Source organism: Asterias amurensis, chromosome 18 (assembly GCF_032118995.1).
Source record: "Asterias amurensis chromosome 18, ASM3211899v1".
NCBI lineage: Eukaryota > Metazoa > Echinodermata > Asteroidea > Forcipulatida > Asteriidae > Asterias > Asterias amurensis.
In genome coordinates, this window is record NC_092665.1 from 12,833,283 (window position 1) to 12,848,017 (window position 14,735).

Below are 14,735 nucleotides of genomic sequence, written 5' to 3' on the forward strand. Positions count from 1 at the left end.
ACTTGCCCAACTTTTATTCCGCTTTTTAAACAAAAAATTGGCAAACAAAATGTTTGCCCAACAACACCAACTACTGGTTTTGTTGGGCAATTATCGACCAATAATTGTTGAAGTTACTTTGCCCAACAAATGATTTGACCAACGTTTTTGCAGTGTAATTATCCCAATTACTGCACTTTGATGGCTTTTATATTTATGAAAACAGATGTAAACAATTAAATGGGGGAGCTTATTGTTTGTAATGTCAAAAGTTACACTAAGAGTTGCTAGCTCATAAATGACAATACAAAACATCCACACCAGCTGTTGGAACCCTTAATTAACAATGCTCTAAACATGAATAATTCACCATTATAAACTAAGGTGCACATTTTAGCATGTGAACTTTTAGTGCACCCCAGTTTAAATCCAGGGACGAAAGCTTGAATCGTGTGGATTGATTGTTCAGACCCTACGTGATTGTTTGAGGTTTCCCTCTATAACGGTTGCCTACCACATCTAAAACTGACATTTCTTAACCACTACACGAGTATCTTCATGTAATAATGGTTCTTTCAAAAAAGATTTATAAAGAAAAACTTCACATGTATAGTGGTTGTATTTTTTACAAACACGGTGTACACAACTCATGTTTGTATCAGAACTTAACCCCTTCAATCCTTACCCAATGTGTTTTATAAAACGGGTGGGATTCGAACCTACTAGGTTTGCCTTGCTGGAGCAGATCGCTAACCACTGCGAAAGCAGATCTCTTACCATTAGACCACCGAACTCGTGTGTCTTTGTTGTGACACCCTACGCTTTTGCGAATAATATAACAAGCCTCGTTCCAGATCGGGTCTTGTATGTGGTGATATCATCCGTTTAAACACCACCACGTGATGTCCTCTCAACCAATCAAAATAGAGAAACTGTCCAATGTATATTTTATGAATAGCACTTTATTCAAGTTAAAGTGCTATAACAGTATGATAATGTATCCGTGTTTTTCTTCAAAAGGTGACAGTTTCATTCACGTCACGGATTACTCTGACGTCACACAGCCCGTTGTCGTTTACCACGAGGCACTTCCCGCTGTAGGAAATGACGTAGAATTATGCGGTAATGTGGTGGGCGTGGCTCTGGATGGACATCCGGGCACTGTTGGATTGTACAGAGTTTACGACGCACAGAGTGGTCAGCTGGAAACACTGGCAATGATAAAAGGTACGTAAATAGAGGCCCATTCGCGAAACGTCACTACGAATTTCCAAATAATCACAACCTGGCCATTGATTCCCACATAGGCCGTCTCTAATTATGTAACATACTGGCTCTGATAGTACCGTACAACGGAGGCCTGGAAGTGCCATTTAACATGTTGAGAATTACTGCTGGATGGTGACATCATAAACGTAAGATGGCCCACGTTAATTTTCCATATGGGGGGACAGAATTTCCGGCGGACAGAACTCCCTGGGACCGCCGGATGTGTAATACAATAAATTAGCGTTTTACTTCTTTCAGTTGGTGATAGGCCAGATATGCTGCAATTCACCGAGGACTGTGGTACGATCGTGGTTGTCAATGAAGGCGAGCCGTACGAGGACTCGGGCTACATCGTTGACGCTGAAGGGTCCGTCTCGCTCATCCACGTTGATGGCGTCAACTCAAATGTCGTGAACTTAGACTTCAAGTCGTTCAATTCCAGGTATATAGACAAAATAATATTTTATATCTCACAATATTTTCCGTGTATCACAGGTGGGAATTATTTGACAGGGCCTTTGACTACAGTCTACTGAAACCATGTATTGATTGAGACTGAACCTCTGACGTCACTCTTCGATGCTTGCGACTTAAGCGTATTGACCTTGCATCCATCACATGGCCATATTTGCAGTCAAATCATACGTGCATGTATACATTAACAGTTGTGCAAACACGTATGTACTTTATAAAATTATACCAGCATTGGTATGTCCGCTGCATGCAGACAACCGACAAAACAGCTGACAATGATCACTTCGGACCAATCAAGACACGGAAAGCTATACGTCACTCTACGTTGATCCAATGAAATCATTGTATCAAAATGAAATTCAATGGCCCGTAGACCAGTGCCTACTGTCTTCATCCTTACGGATAAAAACAGGGAACCAGTCTTGTCTTGGATTGCCTCATTATGTGAAGTTGTTTGACAAAAACATCGAACTGTAGACAAAAGCAGAGTCAAAACTCCATTGTGAATGAAGCGTTAGTTATTTATAGGACAAGAATTAGCATTGCATTACAGTGAACGGGAAGGTACACGTTTGGTAATTACTTAAAACAAAAATTTACTTAAAAACTGTCTTGGAAAGCTGTTGGTAGTATAAAACATTGTGGGAAACGACTCCCTCTGAAATTACGTAGTTTTTGAGAAAGAGGTAATTTCTCACCAAAATATTAAAAGACTTCTAGCTAGAAGTCTGTTATTCTCATCTGAAAGCACACAAATTCGTCCAACAATGGTGTTTTTTCTTCCATCATTTTCTCGCAACCTCGATGACCGATTGAGCCCAAATTTCCACAGGCTTATTATATTGTGGTTATGAAGGGATACACCAAGTGAGAAGACTGGTCTTTGACAATTACCAAACGTGTACAGTGCCTTTAATAAGAAATAAGAAGGCTCATCTGAAAAGCATTGGTAAAGTGAGTTTTTATTACAAATATTTATTCGCTTGCAGGGCGGATCAATACGTTCGTCAGGGAGTCAGGTGGCCGTATAAAGGAGAGTTGGGTCAGAGTTCAAACAATCTATCCCAGTCTCTGGAACCGGAGTATATCGCTTTAAATCATGACGACACCAAGGCCTACATAGGTATGATAAACCTGTGGAAATGATAAACCTGTGGACATTTTGGGCTTAATTGGTCATCGAAGTTGCAAGGAGAATAATGAAAGATAAACCAACCAAATTGTTGCAAACAATTTTGTGTGGTTTCAGATGACTAGGCTTCAGGCGTGAAGTCTTTTAATATTTAAATTAACTCTTTCTCAAAAACTGTATGTTGTTTTTGTCAAGGAAGAAATTTCATGCTAAGCAAATTTTTGTGCTTAGAGCCTCTATAAAATTGGGCCCTGGTGGCGATGAAATTTTTTTTTCCAACTGCCTTCCCTGCTGTTTTTTATAGCAAAACAATGCAATCGCCGTTATCGACCTGGTATCCGAGACGATTGTTGATATCTATTCCCTGGGTTTCAAATCCTGGCGTAATCTCCTACTGGATCCCAGCGATATGGCTGGAGGTAGGCCGTTGTGTTTTACTTCTTTGACACTCCCTATTTTAGTGGACACTATTGGTAAAGTGTCAAAGACTAGCCTTCACAGTTGGTGTATCTCAACATATGCATAAAATAACTAACCTGTGAAAATTTGAGCTCAATCGGTCATCGAAGTTGCGAGATAATAATGACAGAAAAAAGCACCCTTGTCATACGAAGTTGTGTGCGTTTAGATCGTTGATTTCGAGACCTCAAGTTCTAAATCTGAGGTCTCGAAATCAAATTCGTGGAAAATTACTTCTTTCTCGAAAACTATGGCACTTCAGAGGGAGCCGTTTCTCACAATGTTTTATACCATCAGCCTTTCCCCATTACTCGTCACCAAGAAAGGTTTTATGCTAATAATTATTTTGAGTAATTACCAATAGTGTCCACTGCCTTTAAGAGTTTGGGTACTTTTGGGGCTCAATCCGGATACCACTTTGAAGTGCGAATGGTGATTGTTTAAATCACGGATCGCCGAAGCACTAAACCACGCAGCACAAACGAGACGTTTTTTATGTCCCGTTTGTAATTTCACGAAGTGAAAACAAGAGCGCCTGAGTCCACGGCGTCTAACAAGACGTCGAGAAAGAATAAATAAGGGTGGATTCAGTAGTGTTAGTAACCGTCGATGTAGTTTGTACTGATTTTATTTAAAGACCGTACAAAATGGTAACAATAAATTTCACCATTTTAAACATTGTATATTTACTAGTACAAATGACCCAAATGATTATGTGTAACAATTTTTAATTTCCCGGAAAAAAAATATGAAAAAGTGCTTTGCGTCTGCCTGCGCGCAGCCAAAACTCAAACAAAAGCCGTCGGGTGCATTTTGAGAAAGGCCCAAACGGTGATGTCACTGGACGTGGGAGATAAGCAAACGACTGTTTACTGCGCCGGGGACAGATGCCATGTAATACACGTCGCACACGCAAGCATGCAACACACACAACACTATAATAACAGCGAAAGTAAAACCAACTGAAGCATGTCGTCGTCTGAAAGCGAACTCGATTTTGAAGAAGTATCGAGTGCAAGTGGTGAACAGTTATATTGTTCATCTTCTTCATTCGATGAAGAGGATTCTGATCTGGAACAAAATGAAATTCAGGGGATTGAACCATACCAATTCGAACCCGAATTGCCCGATGATGAACCTGAGGACCCCGAAGACGATGCGGATGCCGACGATCTTGAACACCGGCGGAACAACACAGATTGGTAGGCACATTTACCTTTTCTTTTTCTGAAATTTTTACGACAAAACACGCACAAAGGTCACCATGAATATTTGCAAACTTGACTCACAAGTTTCATGAAGTGTAAGTGTTTGTCTATAGTGAATTTCTCATGGTAGTGTCTAGGAAAATATCTTTGTTTTTTGTTTCGCATAAACAGTACAGTTGTGGCGACCTTCGCCTTGTGTGTGACACCAGACTACATGTATGTACCACACGCACAACGTGCAGTGTGTATGTACACTATACATGTACATCATGTACTTTATGTACACGTTGTCTGTGTATGAGAACCTTGCACTAACATGAAGGCTATTCGTGATTTAAAATAGTCGGCTTGTATTTAAACCCGTTTCCTGTTGTCTGTCTTGAATTTTATGTTTAATGTTTTTGAATCTTTTGACCTTATTGCAAATTACTTGCCATGCGTTAATCATCATTTAATTGTTTACAATAAGAAAAACAGTTTCGACAACTTCTTGTTACATTGATGTTTTCAACAGTTGCGTGACACAATAACAATGTGGAATGCATTTTTTTTTACATTGACACATATTACTACTCGTCCCTGTACTTTTATTTTTACACACCTTTTCGAGCTAATAATTTATAACAACTGAACTTTTCTTTCACGTTTTGTTATTTATTTATAATATTTTCACTTCAGAATAAATACACATGACAAAACAAGTTTGAAATAGGCATCCAGTACAGTAAAACATATTATTTTTTATTTGGTTTGTCCCTGAGGCGTTTAACTCTTTTTTTAACTCGAAATTTCCTCTATGGGTTATTTTTGTTGAAGGTGTACCTGTGGCGAATGCGCAATAATGGACAACATCCAGAACCACCGATGCTGCAGAGAGGAGGAGAAGATGGAAAAGAAGTTCCAGGAAATTGACCAAACACTGGACCCAGGCGTGTGTTTTACAACCCACCCATTTTTCGATGCTGTTTGTTTGAACACTGCCGTTTTACAGACAGCATACTTACAATATCGTCAACAATACAATAACCCAGTTCTTGGTGATTTGGCCAGGTAAAACACAATGCTATTTATTTAATACATTTTGGGGGACAAATGCTTTGCCCCTACCCATTTTAAAATAATCATTAACCTCAAAACCCGGTCATATTAACTTAATATTTGTTCCATTTTTCTTAACACTCTACAGCAAATATCGCCATGTGGCATATCGCCAAGTAGTTCGGTGGTGCTGGGGATTCCTCGGCCGTCACAACCGGGTACCGCTACCATCGTGTGTGATGTTGAAAATCAGAGCCACCCATCCTGATGTCAACAGCACCTATAAAGGTTTTAGATTTCCGCCCTTAGATGATTATTAGAATTCAGAGTAACATACTGCTTACTGGAAAACATATAATGGCAGAATGTTGTGTTAGAAATATGCTTACTTTTGTAAATAAACTTGTAAATACTGTAAACTTCACTCCTGGAACAATTTCACCCTGTCAGAGGCACTGTTCATAATATTTTTGATTGTAATTTCAAAGTTTGCCATAATGAGGCCAGTAATGTTTTTTAAGTTTTGTTTTCTTTATGGCCATGGTTATTACTCTTGCAATCATTATTACTGCCTTATTATTAATTATTAACTAGTTTCTGCTTTTTGGAAGTGATATGGGCCGAATTAAACAGAGCCATGATACTGAGCCCTGCTTCCCTGTCCTATAGGATTCTCAAAGCGCACACATGTGTTTCATAATCATAATGTACATCTTATACACCAACTTTGTCTGAAAACTGTGTACAACTTGATTCAGTTGTTTGTATTAAAACGGGATGTTAAGTTGCTAATGGCATCTTCCTTGGTGGGCTTCTGGTATTTTGAACAGACGGGTAGTGGTTTCTTTGCCAATATTGGTGTTCTCTGCCGTAGTGTTTTGTCACCGCCTGAACAGTTTTCTAATGCTAAAACTGTGACCTGATCGGCATAATCTGAAAAGAAAGAAAATATTTAAACATAATGTTGCATAATGTATTTGTGCATTAACTCGTATGCATTCCAACACAGTTTTTGTTTATCTCTAGTGTGAAACAAGCTTGCATAACAAAATACTTACTAAATGTTTCACCTTGAAGAACTTTCACGACAGTGTGGCCTCCACTCTTCGCTCGAGGATATTGTATTCCATACTGTAGTTTTCCGTCTTTGCTCTTTGCCTGAACCCTCCCAGCGTTTTCGTTGTAGTGAAGAGCAGACAAATATAACCTTGAATGTATAAGGGGAAAACCTTCTAAGATATTGTCTGATTTTATAAAAAGGTAACTGAAATACAGTAAATGAGACTATTGTTCACGAAAGATTACCTGCATGTCATTCCTTCATATGAAAAGGCAACCATTTTGGGGGCGAACTGGTTTATCAGTGAATGGAATCCCTCAATTCCCGACGTCTGCATGTAGGGGGAGAGCTTGTAGATGGCTTTCTGCATTCTCGTATTGTCGAATATTTTGGTAACCAACAATTCATATGGTTTGGAACCTGTGTATTAAAAAAACAAAATATTTAATTAAGGTTTTTACATAAAATAAACAAAATGCATTTATACATTCATCTACATCCCTGGTTGTTTGAGGTTTTTAATCACCTACTCCCCCCATGACTACCCCCTGACTAATTCAAGAGTACCACATCTAAAATTACCTGGCTGAAACCATTTTTTTTTTCGTTGTCCAGTTAGTGGCCCATGTGCACAGACCGGGTAGGGCTCGTCATGTTCTTCGTGCACATTTATGATGTGACGGCTTGTGGATTTGAATTTAGCTGCCATCAGTTCTCCGTCCCCGGATGAAGTGGATGAAGCTATCCAGTATATCTGTTAAAAATAGTCAAATTTGATTGAACTTAATTAAATCCCATTTTAACAGACTCCACGTGGTTTTCCCAATGCTGACTGGGTGGGAAAGGAGTGTAACGCAATTTACAATACCATTGGAAAATAATTCTTAATTCATGAAATCTGAACATTTCTCACCTGCCAAAGGAATCACATTATTTAATTATTTATATAAGCTTGTGATGCATGCATGCCCTATGCATTCACAATAAAATTAATAAGTTCATTAGTAAAGAGCAAGTTGTCGAATAATTAACTTACTTGGCTCACAATGGCTTTAATCCAGTCCACAATGATGCCACAGTCCTTCTGTCGGCCACAAGCAACCATCTTCTTTTTTATTCCTGTGAACAACATTATGTGAATCCTTTATAATGATTGTTGTCTCCTGAAACACTTGAAACATTCATGAAACTTGTTGAACTGACAACAAGTGAACACCTGTGCCATGATGCCCAAGTTTCTGCATTTTTTTATTTATTTTTTTTATTTTATAAAAAAAAAAAAAAAAAAAATCCGGCGGCGATTTCGAAAGGCCTTCTAAATCTGACGATTTTTTCCGGGGGTGGGGGGGGGGGGGGGGGGGGGGTGGAGGGGTGGTGGTGAGCTTTGAAAAATCTCACGCAAAGCTGGCCTCTGGACGTGGCATCTCTGCAAACGAACCCAATAAACAGAAGTAATAGGATTACCTTTAGCGATGTGCCAAACATCGAAGTAGTGTGACACCCCATTTTCACAAAGGTTCTCCCGAATCCACTTGGCGACCTGTAGGTGTCTGTCTGTCACGATGGTGTCTATTTCCACGTTCTTTGATGCCATCCATTTGACGGAACGTTTTAGACCTTCAAGTTCCATGGCGTTTGAGTTTTTCACCTCATTGCTCTGAAATCGAGTATATAAAAAGCACACGATAACGCACATGAATGTTACAATTGATGCAAGGTTTAAGCCAGGAGGTGCCGGCTAATCTACAATCAAAAACGTATTTCTCAAAACAAGCGTAGCGTTTTCACAACGTGGGTCAACACCTTTTCACCAAATTTTACCATGATTTTACCAAGGAATATTCATTCGATTAAATTCGAAACTCATTTATCCCAGAACAAATGAAAAAGTGGTGGCAGGTTATGACAAATAATTGTCCAAGTTGGCCTTGAAGCATGCAGGCCAAATTTTGGAGAGCACTTATGGAAGCCAACGCCAAAAACGTTCCGTCACACAAAACCAGGGAGTTCAGCAAAGAACAAAGGCGCCGCGCAAGGCGGCTGGTCTTCTGAGTGAAGTAAGAGTTTTACAATGTATAGCAAACTCAAGTAGTGAATAACAAAATATCGATTATTAGTATTTGTTTTGGTACTAAAATAGATAGGCGAGTAGACAAAATAAAATTTTAACCAAGTGCTAGAAATAAAAAAAGGGATACGTTAAATATAAAGTTTACCTGTACAAGTTGTACATCCAATACTTTGTTGGCTCCAAGATCCATAACACTATATGATCCAAATTTAGCGCAGTGACCCATACTATCACATCTTCCGTCTCCGCCAATTATAATTTTCTGTCCTCGCTGGTTTCTAACTAGCTTCGTTTGTTCCGTTTGCCACACCTGGAGTACATTATATCGAATACTTGAATATTTTACCAAGTTGATAAAAAAAAATATAGAGTCAATTTTATGTATATTAATTATTATTTTAATTAAATCAATATTTTCTTTGTTTTAGTGTACAAACATCGATGAAGAAACGTATACCTTCACAATAGCAGGCTGGATATAGTACCGTTGGTGGTTGAAGTAGGTATTTTCCGTCGTGCATGCCAATCTAAACTGGTTCAACACTCGCAATACTTTTCTAACAGATGCCCCAGAAGTCAGTATTGCCGTCGAAAGCAGAATATTCCCTGCCGGTGTGTCCCGCACATAGGGCTGGCTCTCCCACTTGGTGACGGATGTGCAGTTGGTACATGTTTGCACTACAACAACCATTGTACCAACTGTCCGATCAACTTTCCCTTCAGCAAGGGAGGCACAACTCATGCACCTTCGGAAGAGCACAAGAAGTTTCGACCTGAATACGGTGTACTTTGGCTCGAGGTGCAAAGGGGCGTCCTCATCAGGGCCTGAGTCACTGCAAAGAGACCACAATTAATTGTATTTAGCGCCATTGGCACTTTGATGGATTTGTGCACTTGACAAGTTTTCGTTATCAGTATTATTATTAATACTAATTATTAAAAAAACTTTAAAATAAATAACTTATTTAATGAACATATTTAAAATATTTAAATCATAATTACAACTTTAAATCAACATTTCAATGACAATAAAATAAAATAAATAAGTTTGCAAGCCGAAAAAAGTTTTTATTTTTGTTTTGTGGGGGAGGGGCGTTTTACTACACTGCAATGGCATTTTTCCAACAAGCATGAACTTACAGGGCACATTCGTTACTGCCGTCATCGCTTGATGGTTGGTAGTCATCATCACTCTCATACTCGCAGTAATCACTGTCGCTAGTGTCACTGTCCATTTCACAATCACCATGGTTCATATCTTCATGTGCTTTTATCTGGTCGTCAGGAGCAATAGAAATGGGTCTAAGCTCCAGCTTCGGAGCACTGATCAACTCACATTGTATTGAAATGTCTTTTCGTTTAGGGGACCACTGAACACCTTGAAAAATATAAGGAAAGAAATAATTAAACAATTTCATTTGCAACAAAGATAAAATAAAAATAATTATAGTAGTTAAAACAACTGTGTATAGCTTAAATTTTGTCCATGATGCACAAACCTCTGCTAATTCTTGGATTTCGAATCTTAACTTGCACACTCTTGGATCGTTTCTTGACTACCCTGCGTTCAATGGATGTTTGACAGCTTTTATCTGAGTCGGCCGTTTTAATGTCGACCTGAATTCCTCCATCTACCTGTTTGTATCGGATCACGAACACGTAAATTATTATTATTATTGCATTATAAAAAATATAAAAAAAATAAATAAAAACATATATACAAGGATTGTCTCTGTGTGATGTTTTAGTATAGAACAATGATACACCCCCCCCCCCCACACACACACACACACGCCCACCAAACATAATAGAGGTGCAAACATTTAATAATAATAATAATTTCTTATATAGCGCATTTCACAATAAACCGTATCAATGCGCTTTACATTAGTCCCCTGGTCATTGGGCCAATAAACATCCCTTTAATCTTTCTCAGCTCCCATTTTATACCTTGCAAATCACAGCGGGGTTAGCTTGAAGTTGTCCTTTAGTGTGGACCGGATGTGGCGCTTTAGAAACCGGTAAATGGCTCCCTGCATTAGAGCAGCTTGATGAGGGGCTAAGAAGTTCATCCAATTCCTTTACACAGGAACAGAAACGTGTGATTTAGTTTCGAATTTGAAGTTTGTTCTCTTGTGTTCTATGGTATCATGGAGGTGATATATAGCCCCCCTTACATTTCATTATTTTGTCTGGAACGTATTTATAACATAACCCTTAACCAAAATGTAGGGTCATTAATTCAATCTTGTTTATTTTTTGGATGTAAGCCTACCTTTTTAATTTTTGATTTAGATAGATTGACCCTGCACCCCCAATCGTTGCATAACGTCGGGAACTAATTAAAGACACTATAAAAAAAAAAAACGAAGGACTAAGCCGGCACTGTACAGTGGCCTAAGACTATTATTATCCAGTGACCTGTGAAAGCATGATACTGAAAATGACCATCAAGCCGGGGCACCCCTTCCAAGGACACCTACTTGGAAATGGGCGATGCAGTCCTCAATAATGATGAGCAATGCAAGGTCACTTTGGTTTGTTTCCGTGTTGTGTAAGAATTAATGGCAAAAAAGAAACCCAAGCACTAAAAGGAGATAAGGAGATTGTATCATTAGCTGACGAGTGTGCAAAGTCTTGGGTTGAGGTTGATCTGTAGTCAATCTTACTCTATTATAAACGGTTGAGTCAAAAAATAAAAGTAAATGATGTTGTCAAAGTTTTAGCGTGATGTGTCTACAGTACATTTAAAAGTAATACGAGGAGTCCTTACCCGCTTTCGTACCCACGTATTGCTTCGTCGAATACGTTTGGCAGGAATACTACTACTACTACTAGCAGTATCGACGGCAGCCATAGATGGGTTCTTTTCTGTAGGAATGGCAGTTGGTGTGAGAACCATTCGAACAGGTATTCCCAATTTCTTTTTCATGATACACGTATCATCAAATACATCGTCCAAGAAGTGGGCTTTGCAAATCCTTGAATATTTAGAAAGTATGAAGTCTGATCTTGTAAGGTCTACAAACTTCACCCATTGACGGCGGATAACATTATCTTTGGGAAATCTGTAAAAACCCAACTCGGAATCATCCCTCTGATTTCTATTGCAGCCACCAACAACACAAAATATTGGCATATTGATAATGGAAGAAAGCTTTAAAATAAATAACAAAAGAGCGACTAACTTTCAACCACTAGCACATAACCACAGCGAAACGTAATAACAAAGAGTATTGTGTGTGTGCATTGAAAAGTTCAGTACAACTATGTACGCACGACGGGAACTAGAAGTTCAGTCAGCCGTGCTAAGTGTGAGTCCGCAACCAGACCGTTGCTATGCGGGGGGCGCTTACACAGGCAGAAAGATCCACACGTCCAGCTACGTCACTATTTTTGGCAAAATGTTTGCTGCCACCATCGGTGAAAGGCGCTCGTGTTTGGGGAAGCCCTGATGTTGCGGGGTAATTTTTCGCCGCGAATTTCGTTTTTTTCTCAAATACAAGATGAGTGTAAAAATCTAGGAAAATTGTAGGGTACTTATTAATACATGATCTTTTAAATAGCGAAAGCTGAAGGGGGTATTTTGCATGGTCTTTAAGATATGTGGGGTCGTCATACGCCTCTCTTAATATCCATGTATGACGTCACAATTCTAACCCAACATGAGGCAATTAGTTGCTTCACCACTGTATTACGTCTTCACCTTTTCTTCTTCGTTTTCATAGATCATATCATGTGTTTATTTATCACGTTCGTCTCCCCGGAATTGGGATGGATGTGATTACTGTTAATGTGGTTCATGAACCTCCTTCCAAAAAGTAGTTTATAGTACGCCATTCATAAAGACAGGATTACCAACCAAATTTCCGTTTGTTGCATACTGCTTGTTACATAGTACTCAGCTGTTGTTTGCTTATCCTGAAAATCACTCGGAAATTTGGTTGGTAATCCTGTCTTTATCAAGGAAGAAATTTCATGCTAAGCAAATTTTTATGCTAAGCAGCTCTATGAAATTGGGCCCAGATGGTGGACTGTACTTTTACGGAAGAAGAAGAAGAAGACTCTAAACCACCCCCGCCAACTATAACTGCGCCCTCTTAGCCAACCGGTGTGTTTTGTTTTGTTTAAGAAGCTCTGATGAGCAGTAAACACTCATAGGGTGCGTTCGTTTAGCTTCCCTGGGTCGACCCCGGTGTGTGGCGTTTTTTTTTCCAGGACGAACGTGGGTAATTATCTGCACACGTTCGTCCTTGAAAAAAAAAAACCGCCACACACCGGGGTCGATCCGGGGAAGCTAAATGAACGCACCCACAGTCGCTGTGTTTATTTTAAACGAATACCCCTGACCATCCATAGGTTTATCAAAGCGTCGGAGACCCCATACGGTAAACCGTTACTAGTCGTCACTAGCGCTCAAAGTGGGACAGTGAGTATGTACGAAGTCATCGATAGTAATGACCAAGAAACAACTACCGGCACCAGCGACGGCTACACGGGTAAGTCTGTTCATGGAGGTAGGCCTACCACTTTTGTTCAACAATCGACAAGGGCTCACTGTTTATTTTCAAACCTCATGTGCCGGACATACCATTAGAGTCACTACCAAGTATACACTTTCCACTTTCCACTATAAAACAAGCAATGCAAACCTATTTGTTAAACCAGGCACACTGTCCATGCAAATCACTAACAAATATTCTCATTTTCCTTCTTCTTTTGTGTATAGTTGGCAGTCCATAACGTACGTCAGCAATGGCATGGGTTGTCTCAGCATTAGTGTACGCGGTCACCATGTTATAAATAATCATCTCTGCACGCCACAGACAGCTGTTGGAAAGGATCTCCAAATAAAATGAACCTCAGAATTTGTTTCACAAACCTTCTAAAAAAACAAGTCCATATCGAAAATTATAGTCGGTTATGATTATTCGGCCCTGGCTTTTTAAATCGGTGTTTTTCTTAATTTGTTTCTCTCCATTATTCGGGCGGGAAATTTGAATTGTGTCTCAACTCCACGTGTGTTGATAGGGTAGGCTTACTTGTACTTTACATGTGTCCAACTACACGTTTTATTTGTGTGCCGCAGCACACCCATTCACTGCTGTGCCCATTAATGTTATCCATGGTCATCAGCTACAGGCTCTGCTACAATACAGAGCGTCGGTCGAAGGTCAGGAATAATGAATACATTATACTTATTTTATTATTGTATTTTGTTTGTAAAGAAGCAGCGCAAAACAAAATCTACTTTTTAAAAATGCCATCGAAAGTCTTCCATTTTATCGGGGGTAATGTTATCCATGCATGGTCAAGTGTAAGATGAATCGGCGATGCTCTGTTACATTACCGAATGTCGGTCAAAGGTCATGGAAGGAATAAACATTTAAATTTCTTGGTTTATTTTGTAAATGAATATTACAAAACAAAACCGACATTTTATAAATGTCAGCAAGTCCACTCTACCCCCGAGGATTTTAAATAGAAAAGAATCTTTAATACGTATGCTTTCAATGTTGGTGATTGCACATGTTTTCTTCCAATACATGCGTAATTCTTTAATGATCCCTAATTGATTTGGGAGTGTTAATTTTGTCGGTAAAGATTTTCTAAAATGAACATTTTTCGTTGGAAGGAAATGCATTTGAGGTGTCCAAAAAGTTACTAACCACAAAAGGACTTATTCCACAATTAGACTAAAATACATCCAAACATCATAGAGTAAAACCCTGAACCAAATTAATGTACAATTTAGAGACTATAATAATAGAGATTAAATATAAAATTTAAAAATTGTTTGAAGATACACAATAAACACATTTACACAATGAATACAATTATCTACAGGCCATTAAAATTATTAATGATTTAGCAACTCAATAGTGCGAGGATGCAACTTTTTCTGATGCAACTTTTTCTGAACCGGTTTGTCCTGCACTTGGGCTTATAACTAAATTAAGTTATTCAGTATTTCTCAAGTTCTTATTTCTAAGTGGGGGGGGGGGGGCGCATTGTTTATATCTGTCAGAGTTGAGGAGTGATTTA

General features: G+C 38.9%; 2 protein-coding genes across 2 annotated transcripts; one reads left to right on the forward strand and one right to left on the reverse strand.

Moving 5' to 3' along the window:
• Nucleotides 1-4,217: 4,217 nt before the first annotated feature.
• LOC139950522 (P2X purinoceptor 7-like) lies at nt 4,218-5,882 on the forward strand. Its single transcript, XM_071949252.1, has 3 exons — nt 4,218-4,515; nt 5,338-5,571; nt 5,708-5,882. The coding sequence occupies exons 1-3, from the start codon at nt 4,283-4,285 to the stop codon at nt 5,877-5,879; spliced, it is 639 nt and encodes a 212-aa protein (XP_071805353.1). The 5' UTR covers nt 4,218-4,282; the 3' UTR covers nt 5,880-5,882.
• Nucleotides 5,883-6,306: 424 nt separating this feature from the next.
• LOC139950521 (uncharacterized) lies at nt 6,307-11,554 on the reverse strand. The gene is made up of 12 exons (XM_071949251.1): nt 11,464-11,554; nt 10,641-10,769; nt 10,190-10,325; nt 9,831-10,068; nt 9,148-9,523; nt 8,836-9,000; nt 8,084-8,276; nt 7,656-7,738; nt 7,202-7,373; nt 6,865-7,039; nt 6,618-6,766; nt 6,307-6,492 (listed from the first exon to the last, which is right to left on the reverse strand). Exons 1-12 carry the CDS (start codon nt 11,545-11,547, stop codon nt 6,314-6,316), a joined length of 2,079 nt encoding a protein of 692 aa, XP_071805352.1. The 5' UTR covers nt 11,548-11,554; the 3' UTR covers nt 6,307-6,313.
• Between the last annotated feature and the right edge of the window lie 3,181 nt (nt 11,555-14,735).

What these genes read in the sequence shown, in the direction of transcription:
- LOC139950522 (XM_071949252.1), top strand. Translation starts at nt 4,283, where the DNA reads ATGTCGTCGTCTGAAAGCGAACTCGATTTTGAAGAAGTATCGAGTGCA. An exon ending in CGGCGGAACAACACAGATTG is followed by an intron (nt 4,516 to 5,337) that starts GTAGGCACATTT and finishes TTTTTGTTGAAG; the next exon opens with GTGTACCTGTGGCGAATGCG. An exon ending in GTTCTTGGTGATTTGGCCAG is followed by an intron (nt 5,572 to 5,707) that starts GTAAAACACAAT and finishes AACACTCTACAG; the next exon opens with CAAATATCGCCATGTGGCAT.
- LOC139950521 (XM_071949251.1), bottom strand. Translation starts at nt 11,547, where the DNA reads ATGGCTGCCGTCGATACTGCTAGTAGTAGTAGTAGTATTCCTGCCAAA. An exon ending in TGGATGTACAACTTGTACAG is followed by an intron (nt 8,277 to 8,835) that starts GTAAACTTTATA and finishes ACTCGATTTCAG; the next exon opens with AGCAATGAGGTGAAAAACTC. An exon ending in TGTTTGGCACATCGCTAAAG is followed by an intron (nt 7,739 to 8,083) that starts GTAATCCTATTA and finishes TGTTGTTCACAG; the next exon opens with GAATAAAAAAGAAGATGGTT.